This window comes from Pyxicephalus adspersus, chromosome 4, assembly GCF_032062135.1.
Source record: "Pyxicephalus adspersus chromosome 4, UCB_Pads_2.0, whole genome shotgun sequence".
NCBI lineage: Eukaryota > Metazoa > Chordata > Amphibia > Anura > Pyxicephalidae > Pyxicephalus > Pyxicephalus adspersus.
In genome coordinates this window covers 137,136,292-137,149,747 of record NC_092861.1, presented here as the reverse complement: position 1 = coordinate 137,149,747, position 13,456 = coordinate 137,136,292, and the positions used below count along the sequence as shown (strand labels likewise).

The 13,456-nt window shown below is 39.2% G+C and overlaps 1 protein-coding gene across 1 annotated transcript in view; it reads right to left on the bottom strand.

Annotated features, from left to right (window-relative positions):
• Positions 1–13,456, bottom strand: part of SRBD1 (S1 RNA binding domain 1) — a gene marked incomplete in the record, with an annotated part of 105,796 nt that overhangs the window by 82,250 nt on the left and 10,090 nt on the right. Inside the window, 6 exon segments of the mRNA XM_072410288.1 lie at positions 4,693–4,834; positions 6,303–6,445; positions 8,421–8,564; positions 9,910–10,027; positions 11,791–11,957; positions 13,024–13,365. Coding sequence (XP_072266389.1) covers positions 4,693–4,834; positions 6,303–6,445; positions 8,421–8,564; positions 9,910–10,027; positions 11,791–11,957; positions 13,024–13,365 — 1,056 coding nt within the window.

Here is a 13,456-nt window from a genome sequence, read left to right as displayed (position 1 = left end):
CGGGACACAGTAACAAGTTATATTCCTCAACTTTACAGTGCCAGTGACATACTAAGCCTGACATATCACTGAACAAGAAAGTTAGGAATGAAAATCTCATGTGAAATTCTATAGCATGTGCTACAAACGCTGCCAAATCAAATGTCATCCGGCAGAGGATACACTTTTTTTCTTTCTTTTTTCACATTGGAATCCTTAAATAACCGCTACGGGAAAAAAAGGATTTATTTTATACAATTTTTGCTAGAAAGTTTTTTTTTTTTTTTTTACTTTTTTTGTTTGAGTGATCTTAGAAATAAAATGATTGCCTAATTTTAGATGGCTGGAAGAGGTGACTGATCCACCTAGAATTATATGGAGCCAATATAGTGCAAGGGCATTTTCATGCAAGATTTGAGATGCTCATTGATCCTAGAATTTTGCCAGATAGGTGTTTCTCAATCAGGGTTCCTCGTGAGGTAGCTAGGGGTTCCTTGAGCAATGAGCCATATGTGCTTCTCAGTTCAGTTTAAGTGACTCCAATTATCTTTTTGGCTATCTGTAAGGGTGACATTCTTCCCACCGGCCAGCAATGTAAAAGGCTTTCTTCCTACTGCCCACCATACTAACGTACTGTGAGCTGTGGATATGTTAAAATGTTCTCCCCAGCCCTCTTTTAGCTGGGCGCACCACCCAGCACGTTTCAGTAACCATCTGGCTGTTTCTGGGTGGTTACTAAAAGGTTGGGTCACAGTACAAGGGTGGCTCAGAGGTTAGCACTCTGGCATTTGCAGCGCTAGGTCCCAGGTTTGAATCTCGGCCAGGACACTATCTATGTCCCTACTATAGTCATATGTCATTTATACAGTCTAAGTCAATTTTGGGGAAAAGCCAATTAATCTAACTGCATGTTTTTGGGATGTGGGAGGAAACCCATGCAGATATGGGGAGAACCTGCAAACTCCATGCAGATACTGTCCTGGCCAAGATTGGAACCTGGGACCTAGTGCTGCAAAGGCCAGAGTGCTACCTCTGAGCCACCGTTCTGCCCTAGAACAGGAGAAAATACCCCCAAAACGCCTAAAAAATCCCTTTCATTTCGGTGCGATGTTTGGAGCATTTATCAGCATTTTCAATCACTTTCCAAACACTGCACAATGTGTTTTTTTTTTTTCCTACAGCCTATCAAGAAAACAGCCATGGGATGTCCCAATGGAATACAGCGCCAACATATTACACAGCGCTTTACAAAGTTCATAGTAATCTCACTAATTGTCCTTCAAAGGAGCTCACAAAATAATGTCCCTATTATAGCCATATTTCATTAACACAGTCTAAGGTCAATTTTAAGGAGAAGCCAATTAACCTAACTGCATGTGTTGGAATGTGGGAGGACAACGGAATACCTGGGGGAAACCCACAAAAACACAGGGAGAATCTGTAAACTCCATGCAAATAGTGTCCTGGCCGAGATTCAACCCTGGGACCTAGCCCTGCAAACGCCAGAGTGCTAACCACTGAGCCACCATACCACCAAACAACATCATGGAAAGTTTAAACACTGGGGAAACCGTTCATGTGGACTTAACATAAAGGGAAAAAGTGCCAAGGCATGTTTTTAGTGCTTCTGATCTATCATGGGATAAACCTGGAAGGGATCCGGTCCAGGATTAAAGCCATTTACCAACCAATCACAAACAATTTTTTAGAAATACATTCCACCCACTTCTCCCATGATAGTCTAGCTTTTCCGGTCTTGGAGAGATTTATTATTAGGACCCAATATATGTATCTCTCCTTGTCTGTATATAATTTTACCCAATAACTATTACAGTTTCCCTTTAATCCCTGGATGCCCAGGAAGTATTATAAGACTTGACTCTCAGCTCTAACTTTTGCCTACCCATATTATAATAAAAATGACATCTGATATATAACTACAACATATTTAGTAATAATGACTGATGGATATAAAGGAAAAAATTACCAGCAAAAGTAAAAAAAAAATGGAGAATTTTAATTAAAGAACAAATCCCTGCACAGTAATGATTTGTTTGCGGTAAAAGATCTGCGTCTAGAATTTGAACCGTGTTGTCGCTTACGTGGAATCTCATCAAACTCTGCAATACTGAGGTCATGTCTGAGGTGAGCAGTCTGACAAAAACAACTACTCGGTATAAGCTAATACTGCAAACTAATGAGTCAATACTATTAACACCTGCACATTAAATGTATTTCAGCTGGCAGCCTTCCCAGAAAGAGCCTGAAATGTAATATAGTGAGTAGGAAAAAAAAAAAAAGAAAATACATTTTGATGTCTAATTAGAAAGCTCTCTTTTGTGCAAGTCTCGGGCTAAAATGTTTGCCACTGCAACCAAACCTAATGCTCTGAGCCGACTTGGCACCCACTTGAAAGGTGATGGGTCCTGACACCAGAAACACTCGACTATGCCAAGAGACGTGAGGACGGCGGGGGAGCAGGAAGAATCAGACAGGGTCAGGGATAAAACACAAAGGCTCCATTACAATGTCAGCATGAGTGGCCCATTATGACCCTCAACTCTCACCTGATGTGCTCATGTAGTCCTAATAAAATGAAACTAGGACATATGTAGACACAGAGTTATCAGCCATAACATTAAAACCACTTATATATATGTGTAGATCTCTCATGTGCCACCAAACAAGGCATAGACTCCATAAGAGCTTGTAAGGTTTCCTGAAGTATCTGGACCCTGTACAGCAGATGCCCTAAAGCAGAACTACTATGAAATTTTAAACATTAAACAGTGGCTAAACCTTTTATATAATAAAATAAAGTCTTTTATTTTATTGTTTGTTTTAGTTAGTAGGGCAGGATCCCACCCTTTCTGTATTTACTGTCGCCGCAGTAAGGAGACTCCTGGGATACCTACCTCACATATCCTAGGGGGCTTCGGGCTGCTCCTTGCAAATGGCTTTACCAAATAAACATATTAGAAACAAACATATTGCACATAAAACATTAAATATATTGCTGAACCAGAGAAAGGCTAAAAAAACATTTTCAAGAGGAAATGTCCTCCGATCTCACACCTGAGCAGTGGAAGATCAGATGATGGAAGAACCCAGAGGATGGTGGCGGTCACTGGTTCCTTCTCATCGGAAGGAAGAGGAAATTCCGGACGGTGCAGGACCAATTGGAATCAGATTGCTAAGGTATCAATGGCTCTTTGAAAAAAAAGGTAAGTGTTTTGGTTTTTTTCTTTTTTCCCCACTTTAAAGCGTACCTAAACTCAGAAATGTCACTTTACATAAAAGGGTACACAACCCTTTAAGTCAACCCTGGTAAGTAAAAATTCTGTTTGTTTAGTTTTTTTTTTTTTTTTGCAGTGCAGCACTGCTTTGTAATTCTTGATCGCCTAGGCGAAGAATAAACGACCGCACTGCGGGATTGAAAGTAAGCGTTTTTTTTTTTTTTTTTTTTGTATTATAAGCACTTTTCAGTTTAGTTTCTCTTTAGGTCACACGGTGTTCACCTGGCCATCCATAATATCTAAAAAACGTGCTCCATCAAACCAGGCCTCTTTCTTCTGGACTCCATGATCCAGCTTTGATGTTTGAGTGCCCATTGCAGGTGCTTCCGTGGTGGTCAGGGAACAGCATGGTCACCCTATGCAGCACCATATACAGCAAGGTATGATAAACTGTGGGTTCTGAATTTTTTTCTCTCATCGGGAAATGTAAATGTGAGTGGAATTACAAGTATAGAAATATAGAAAGGACACCAAGAGATAAAATGCATTATTATTTCATCTCTTAGTGTCCTTTCTAAATTTCTTTTAGAACTATACAGCAATTCAGCATAATAAACCCTGTAATTTACCGTTTCCTTTGATGAATAGCAGTCACAGCAGTTCTCTCCCCTAGTACATTGGTAAGGTATCCACCCCATCCCTATCCAGTATTGGGTGGACTGGCCAAGATCAATATCTAGGTTTGAACTTGGCCAGTCATTTAGTGCCCACAGATGGAAATTTCTATCTTTTGTGGTCATTGAGAAATGGAATACAATAGATGTTTTTGTGCCTTACGTTCAGCTTTTTTGAGTTCTTCAGCGTCTGTGTTACAGTGATCTCTTTTGTGCAATGAAACCAGACAAGCTAAACTTGCTTCCTCTTCCTAGATACCCTCATAAGATTTGGGCACCAATGACCCAGTCACCAGTTGGAGCACATTTTGTAAGTACTATTACCTATCAGGAACACCAAGATCTACCACTTTAGAAACGCTCTGATCCAATCCCAGTCGTCACACTTTAGAAACCTAAAACTCACTCAGATCGTTAAACTTGCCCGTTTTTTCCCAGGTGCCGTTGCAGCAATGACATAATCAAACCTGTCAGCGGTTTTAATGATTTGGAACCTCAGGCGAGTATCTGACCAAACTCCAGGTTTGGTCAGATACTTCTCTGCTCACCATAGTTGTACAGAGTAGTGGTCTGAATTTCCATAGATTTCAAATACATCTTTGCCAGCCAGCCTGACCATTCTCCTTTGACATTGCTCACTCACTGCACGTTTCTTTTTTATTACTTTTCCCAGTGAGGTCTACATATCATTGATAACTTTTGTTCATGTGAGTAACACAGATTTGGGTTATAGGAAAGGAGCAGTTAGCAATCTCACACTGATTTGTCAACCTCTTGTACAAGTATAAAAACATTGCACTTACCTGATGATGGTGAATTCTATTTATATTGCAGGAAAAGTTGTGATATAAATGGAACTTGTCCACATCTTTTACAGTTCCTTCTTTTTCCTTTCCCGTAGCTTTGGCCAATGTTGAATTGATGGTGACATAATTTTGTGTACATCTAAAAAGTTAAAGAACAATAGGAAGTCAGCACAATAAAAAAGTAAATGGAGATGTAGTTGTGTTAAAGTGGCTCCAACACTTCCCAGAGTTTAAAGAAATTCTGCCGGCAAAAAAAGATTTTGAATATTTAGTCTCCAGTGAGGAATTTTGCTGTGCTCATGTGATAAAGCCTCCATAGGAGTCTTCAGCATTCATCAGGACGGTTGAACACATGTGTCCCTATTGCCTTCAATGACTTCTCCTGACAACCTCTGTATCACCACCGTGTTCAGTGGGAACATAGGGGTCATTGGGACGAACCATTGAGAACAGCAAGGAAAGCAGGCACAAAACTACCAGATGTATTGAATGCTAAAGATTAAATGCACAATGATTTTGGACTAACCACCCAACAAAGAGTAAGTATCCAGAATATTTTATTTCCAAGAGAAATTTTTTACATTTATGCGTGAGATCAACATCTTTCTTTTATCAATGACAGAAAAGCAGCCCAAGCCTCCAGGGATTCATGAAGTACAAATGCCAAGAGGCTCTGCGCTGCCATTCAGTCTTTTAAAGACAGAAGGATGGGGGGGGGTTGCCTTTTTTTTTTATTTATTTAAAAAAACAAACATGCTTATACTTCAAATAAAAGGGCTATTTATCCTTTAAACAAATAACAAATATTTTTTTTTACTTGTGTTCAGGATATCGACTGTTTTTTTTCAATACAACTTTCAAGAAAAAAAAATGGTGAAGGAGTCTATAAATAAAGCAAAATAAAACAAACCATTTCCCTCTACTATCAAACTATATAAAATCAATACATAATCTCCAAAATGTATTGATTATTCCCAGTCCACTGTGGTGAACAGGAGCATCAAAAGAGAAGACAAGCTGAATTTGTTTCTGTATGTTTCCCATATTGCCCGCTAAAGGTTTGCTGGATGCCCCAGCTTCACTGATGAAAGTGTATCCTCTCCAGCCCTGGAGACCTTTATTAAATCTGCCCCCTTTTATCCTTGGGATATTGTTGGCAAATCCCCCAGCACCAGACAAAGACAGCAGTGCTCTCCCCGCAGGGTGCACAACCCGGGACGTAGCAATAACCCCCCCCCCCGGCTGTTTTTGGGTGATAACTGAAAAGTTGGGTCACCATACATGGGCTGCCACCTGCCAGCAGCTTCTTCTCACTTAATTTAAGAAAAATACTGGGTTGATCACAAAATGGTAATGTGAACCTGATAGGTGTATTGGCAGGTGACAAAGAGTCCCTACATTTCCTAGACATTAAACTACCAGGAATAAAAATGGTCAATGACATGCAAAATATTCAGATTTTGTATGTAAATTGCACTGATTTGAAAATGGGCCAATCAAACTGCAGCTGCAGACAATTATTTGCATCATAATAACCATTTCTAGACAGGATCAACAACAATCTGCCTGGCTTCATGAATTTCTTTTACCTTTAAAAACTAGCATACCCTTCATAATATTTTTGATGGCTGGGATGAGAAGTGGTGCACAATAGGTAACAAATGCAATGCTCCTTAGGATGCAACCTATAGGTGGCCTCGCTGACCAACAGTGAGACCTGAACATTTACAATGGGTGGGGCCAGCCTTACCTACAGGGGCAATCAAATTGTGGATACAGAGTACCCTCTGGTGTCAGGGCCTCGGAGTTGCTTTACAAGTTTTGTCATATGCAGGCACCTCTCTGTAACTGCTTTCCTTAAAAAAATTAAGTAATTGCAGGAGATACTTTCTATTAATATTTTATTATTACTATTATTATTTTATTGACTAAATAAATACATTTTAAAAGGTGCAAGCCTTGGGGAAAGTTAAAATTCCTTTTTAGGCAAATATAAAGATGTTAAGCTTTTATTGCTTTCCATATCTGTTGTCTGTTTAGCAGATTTAAAGTGAGCACAGAATTACTTTAACCCAAGATTCAATAGCAGGAATATTACCCCTCTCTGCAGACACCAGATCAGTATTTCTCCAGAGGTTGCTAGGGGGGGAGCCATTGGACCTCTCCGCTCAGTTTATCTGACACCAATTATTTTTTGGCTATCTGTGAGGGTGACATTCTTCCCAATGGCCAGCAATGTAAGAGGCATTCTTCCCACTGACCACCACAATGTGAGATCTGGATATAGTAATTATAGCAGGAGTTCCCTGACATCTGAAATTTTTTTTAAGGGTTCCCCGATGTTAAAAGGGTTCAAAAAGGCTGCACTAGATCATCATCTTTACCATTTCTTCATAACTGCTAGCAAGACATTACAAAATGCCACTTTCTGGCAGGATTCCAGAATAGAGGACAGCCAGTAGTTTTTAATTAAACACTGCCCTCTACTGACCGACAATTAAACTACAAACTAACTTTAACAAACATTTTATTAACACAAAAAAATTTTGACTTTCTTGGAGCTAGCCAGCAACTCCCTACAATGAACAAAGACAAGCAAGACACTCATCAATTTACAATTTAGCTATACAAGGCTGCAGAGTCTCAAACTGTCATGGCTAAGGCACTGAAGACGGAAGGAGGACAAGTGACATTCATCTGATTTTAGGCCAATTTTTTTTTTTTGCTGTCCCTTTTTTGCCTAAAAGTTTGATGCTTACTTGCCAGAAATGTCAAGAAAGCAGATTAAGTGTAGACAAAACAGCCACCAGTCTGTAATGATCTGAATTTCCATTCTTTAATCCCCCTAGCCTTCTAACTCTGTCCGTATTTCCATACAAAAAGCGTTACATTTTTTTGCATGGAAATTTATTTTACATTGTATGCCTATAATTCTTAGGTCTAACTCACCGAAATATGTCCACTATTTATTAAATTTAATAATAAACTTTAAATAAAATACAAAAAAATCTGTTAAAATAAAAAATAAAAAAATAGTCATTTTATATAACTGTGCAGTAGCATATATGATATATATAATATAATTATATATATATATTAAATCAAGATTTCTTTGTATTGGACTCAATACAGCTATTTTGTATTGAATCCAATACAAAATTTTTTAAATTTCCCGCCACTCCTCCCGCCCACACCGGGGCATGCACCGACATCACCGGGAAACCCCGGAGAACGTCTCTGCATTTGCCGGCTGGAGATCAGAGGGAGAAGACGTGTCCCGAAGACCTGTGAGGACCAGAAGGACGCCGGGGGACGACAACGGAACAAGGTGTTTTTTTTTTCACTTTAACTTTTTGGCGACCCCGAGTGTGACTCGGGATTACTGCTTTGGGGGTTAATTAACCTCAATATTATTGGTTTATTCTTCGATTCCCTGTAAGAGTAGAAGCATCAGGCTGTGATGCTGTCCTAACTTCTTTTCAGTGCTGATAATACAATAAAATATCTGACAGTTTTACCGTCTTCCAGCAGTCAAGACAAAGTGCCAATTGTCAGCCCTAAGATCAGGCAAGAGACCAAGCAGCCTCTATGGAAGCCTTGGAGCCTGATATTAGGCTGACATTTCTGTAGTGACAGGTGACAATAGCAAAAGACCGTTATATTAAATTACCAGTGCAGACTGAAATTCTGTGCCAATGTCCAATACAAAAATCCAAACCACTTACTGTACCTTCAGTGTCCTTCTTGATATACATGTGCAGGTTGAGCTGTTGAGGGTTTTCTATCAGAGCTTTGGCAGCAGGTTCCAGTCCCAGTTGTCTGGCTCTTTGAGCTTTTGTCCCTTTGCTTCCTGTTTTGAATGGCGAGTACTGAACAAGACACAAAAATCAGTTCTCCAATAACATTATAGCCATACATACTATGATAATAAAACAATCAAGGAATACTATAAATAATAAAATACTATATATATATATATATGGTGTCCTACCAAGTATTAAGGGTGCCGATAATTTTGTCCAGGCCATTTTTGACGTTTTGTGTGGAATGTCTATGATTTTTTTTCTCTTTTTATGTTCTTCCAGTGCCAACAATGGAAATCAATGTAGCAATACCAAAGAATTTGTAATTGCAACACTTTTCTAGAAGTGGTCCATTTCTTTGACATAAATTAAAGGGTGCCAATATTCTTGATTGTATGTGTGTATGTATATAATTTCTATCTACTCATACATTTGCAGCTATAGAAGGTCCAACAGCTACAAAAAGTGAAGTTCACCATGTGAAAATAAACTAGCACTATGCCACAATCCTTTCAATATCATAAATCAGAGCAATCCAGCTGGTGTCCCATGGGACCTTGTTAAGCTGCCCACAAAGTTCAGTGTTCTCGCCAGCCCCTTTAAGCTGGGTGCACCACCCAGCCCTTTGCAGTAAGCACCCTGTTTTTGGGTGGTTAGTGAGACGTTGGGTCACAAAAAAAGGAGTCTCCAGCTGTCTATAGCTTCATCCCACACAGCGTAAAGAAACTTCTAGGGAGAATACCAAGGTAGTAAGAGTCTGGATTCTAGCAATATCTTCCTCTGCTGCCTGGGGCTCCGTCTTCTCCAAAGGTTTGACTTGGATTAGACTTGGATTTAAGGTAATCAATATTGAAGATTCTGGAAGCACATGGAAAGGATTTGATCCTCACAGGCGGAACACTTCCCAGGAACTTTGCAGATGCCTGCTCCATCTTCAGAACAATGTTTGCCCCCTTCAACTAACATCTATCAAATTTTAAAGTCCAACCCAAAAGCAGCTCAGTTAATAAAGATCTATACAGCTGCATGATATGGTAAGCAGGGTGCAAAGAACCATGCACCAGGTCACCTAAGCCCCCAACGCTCTCCCCCAGATTACATCATCGCTCTGCTCCCGTCCTGTTATGTGGCCCTCCATGTGACCTATGGATACAAATGGAGCTCTGCGGCCTTTTAAAGTTGAGTAGCACTGCCATAAATGCTACTCTAAATGGTAGTTATTGGTTATACATGTAGCAGACTACTGGCCTCATTAAAGGGTTAAATATCCAACATTTATAGTAGAATTAGCTTTCAATTTCAACATTGGAGCCCCAAAAGGTGATAGGCAGTGCCCCAATCTCCAGCTGGTGAACTATCTATTCAATCTCTTATAATGAAATACTTCCTTGTATATGCAAAAAATACTCACCACGTGGTCAATTTCCTCCAAGGTCTTGCACGTAAGCATTTCATTGTGTAAACCGGAGCTCATCTTCCCTTCTTTCTTCAGCTTCTCTATCAGAGAATGGGCTTTTTTGGCCACAGATCTACATAGGGATTAAACAGAAACATTAAAAATCTAAACGTGATCAGAATTGTTTTCAAAAAAGTGAAGGTCGCTCATCTTTTTCCTATAACAATGTCTGAGCTAAATAAACAACTTAAGGCAAATACATTTCCCAAAGCACAGAAGGTCAACTTTGTATGCTGACAAATGTTGGTGTCATATATAAATAAACCTAAAATCAGACTTACATCAGAATTACATTGGGAAGGCCGGTTCTGTGTGCTAAGAATGGCACAGGAAGTAAAAGGAATTTGTGCAATATAAGGTGTTTGCATTACCTGACAAATGTGTTACTTAATAAAAGCATTCCATGTAAACATTTCAACAGTGAAGTATACCTAATAGTACTTCACAGAGTGCCCTTTATTTTCTTATTTTCTTTTCTTTTTATTTTATATATTTTTTATTTTGTTTTATCTTTATTTGCAGGTAAATTGTCCTCTGTGTGCCCAAGAAACCCTCTGAACCCCAGAATAAAATATCACTGAAGCTCAGGTACTTTCCTCATGGTATTCCACATCCCAAAGGCAAAGTATAGGCTGCCAATGCAGGGGAGATACATTGGTCTGTGGTGGAAAAAGGATGGGCCATGTACAGCGCTGCGTAATATGTTGGCGCTATATAAATCCTGTTTAATAATATTAATTCTCATATTTAGAGGAGATTCATAGATGGAACAATGTCCAACAGTCGCTAAACAGAATTCAATGAACAATCATTTCCTCTGGGTACCTTTACATAAACTGTTGCTATAGTTTCCTACAAGCTAAAAGTAGATGTTTTTAAAATAATATTCTGCTATGAAATGGTTAAAATAAATGAAAAAAGTACAACATTTTTTCTGTACTTACGGTATTTGGCATCACGTCTGTGGCCACATGAAAAAAAGGCAAAGCAGAATGAAGAACTGGAAGAATGTTTAGGAGAACCGCTGACTGCCTGTCTCGTAATGAAATACTGCACGGCAATGTAGTGCAAAACATATTATTTTCATGATCCTATGCTCCTAGATTGTAAGCTCTTCGGGGCAGGGTCCTCTCCTCCCGTGTCACTGTCTGTATCTGTCTGTCATTCGAAACCCCAACTTAATGTACAGCGCTGTGTAATATGTTGGAGCTATATAAATCCTGTTTACTAATATTAATATTAATGATCAATCATTAAATTCTGTCCCTATCTATTTTCTGGAAGGTTTGTATTTGTCTATTAGTAGGTAATGCTAATAGTGATCATTCATTCACACAGCAGAGCCACCAACATTGGTGAACTGGCAGTATTTATTAGGTTCAGCTTTACTTTCACTGTGGGTCAAATCAACAAATTGTGACACGTTTCCTTTACAGCAAAGTGGCTCAGTGGTTAGCACCCTGGCCCTTGCAGCACTAGGTACCAGGTTCGAATCTCGGCCAGGATCTGCATGGAGTTTGCAGGTTCTCCCCGTGTTTGCATGGGTTTCCTCCGGGTACTTTGGTTTCCTCCCAAAAACATGAAGCTAGGGTAATTCACCCCTCACCCCCCAAAAAATTATATTGACCTTAGACTGCAATAAAAGACATATGACTATGGTAGGGACATTAGATTGTCAGCCTCTTTAAGGGACAGCTAGTGACATGACTATTGACTTTGTAAAGCGCTGCGCAATATGTTGGCGCTATATAAATACTGTGTAATAATAATATCTGTTCTTTGTTATATATATTCTGGTATTAGAATATGATTGAATAGCATTGCAAAAAATCTTACCGTAATTCTTCCAAACTTTGCTGCACTTCTCTCACAGTATCGGCATCAATATTGTTGATGAGCTCTTTCCTGTAACGCGCAATAAATGGAATGGTGTTCTCATCCTGGAAGAGCTGAACTAGGTTAGCGCAAACCCAGGGTTCAACATTGGTGCGCTCTGATACAACCTGGAGGAAATGTGAAAATATGTCACTGCATACAACATAGACATAGTGGAAATAATTACCAATCCAGCCAATCTGTTGGCTCAGAAAAACAAAGAAACTATATATTTAATAGTTCATTGTCAGCCTTACCCAATATTCTTAAGACCACTAACTGAATGATATAGAACATAGGGGCCGTTTCTATCGATATGTTGTGCTGATGCACGCATTTCCATACAGAAAGGCATACGGTAAAGCAATATGCGGCAAAGTAGTATTGCTGTGTTGGATTGCATTTATCATTTATTGCTGCCCTGGCACATCAAACACACTTTACCAATGTACTACAGCCCGACATTATGGTGTTATATTATTAAATGCAGCAAGTACTACATTATTGTGCAATGTGATGTGTTGAATAGCCATTCAAAATAATAGGCTGCCCTAATACACCACACACAACAACTGTGTTTTTCATAATGCATAGCCATAGTGAGAAAATGGCATAACTTTTTGCCATCATTGCAACTTACTGTGACCTGCTGGATTCTATGATTAAAACTGAACTCAAATATGGTTATCTTTTTCCCTGGTGCGCCTGACATATATAAGACCCCATTCCATGGCTTACTTGTGTGTCTGAGCAGTTCAGTACTCCAAAGAAAAGGTGAGTTTAGAAACCTTGAGGATACAAAGCCAAGATTTTCAAGACAAGCCAACTCATTTGAGAAGTAGCGGATGTAACGTATTGGAGATGCTTATGTAGAATTTTTGTAAAACCACAATCACACAAACCTATTTCAGCATTAAGGGAGTTGTCTGAGATTGTGACCTCACTTATAGCCAAAGACTAGCTTTTGTTTTCTTCCAAAGTTCTGGAAGGGGAGTACTTGAGACAAGTGGGTTTATCTGAGAAGGTGAAGTTTTCCTGCACCCACAGTTAGAGGTGAAAAAAAACTAATTTATTAACACAATGGAACCCATCTCTAACTCTTAATTTAGAATAATTTACAAAAGAATCAGAATGCATTTTCTTTCCTACACCCATTGTAGCATATTGTGTTATACATATATATTTAATCCTTACCTCTACAATGTCCCAGTTCATGTCGGTTTTATCATGGCCTGAGCCGGTAACTTTGTATTTCACCGGTTTCCCTGCAGAATCAGACGATGTCTTGAGTTTTTTTGTAGGTGGACCAAACGTAAAGTCATCTGGAGGTTCCTCCTCTTCGGATATTTTCTCATTCTTCACCTTTAAATCCATATCCATGCTGGTAGAGGGGAACTCATCAATACCAAGACTCTTCCTTTCCTCTTTCACCTTGGCTACTGGCTTTGCCTTAGACTTTTGGGGTGTCTTCTTTTCTTTTTTTATTTCTTTTGGCTTTTCCTCCTTGATGGCCTGATCAACAGATATCGACTTTCTCTGCAATGACAAAGGAAATCATGTTTATTCAGGGTATTTCAAGAAAACCTGATGTCCAACAGAAAACAATATGCTGTAAAGAAGGGAGGTA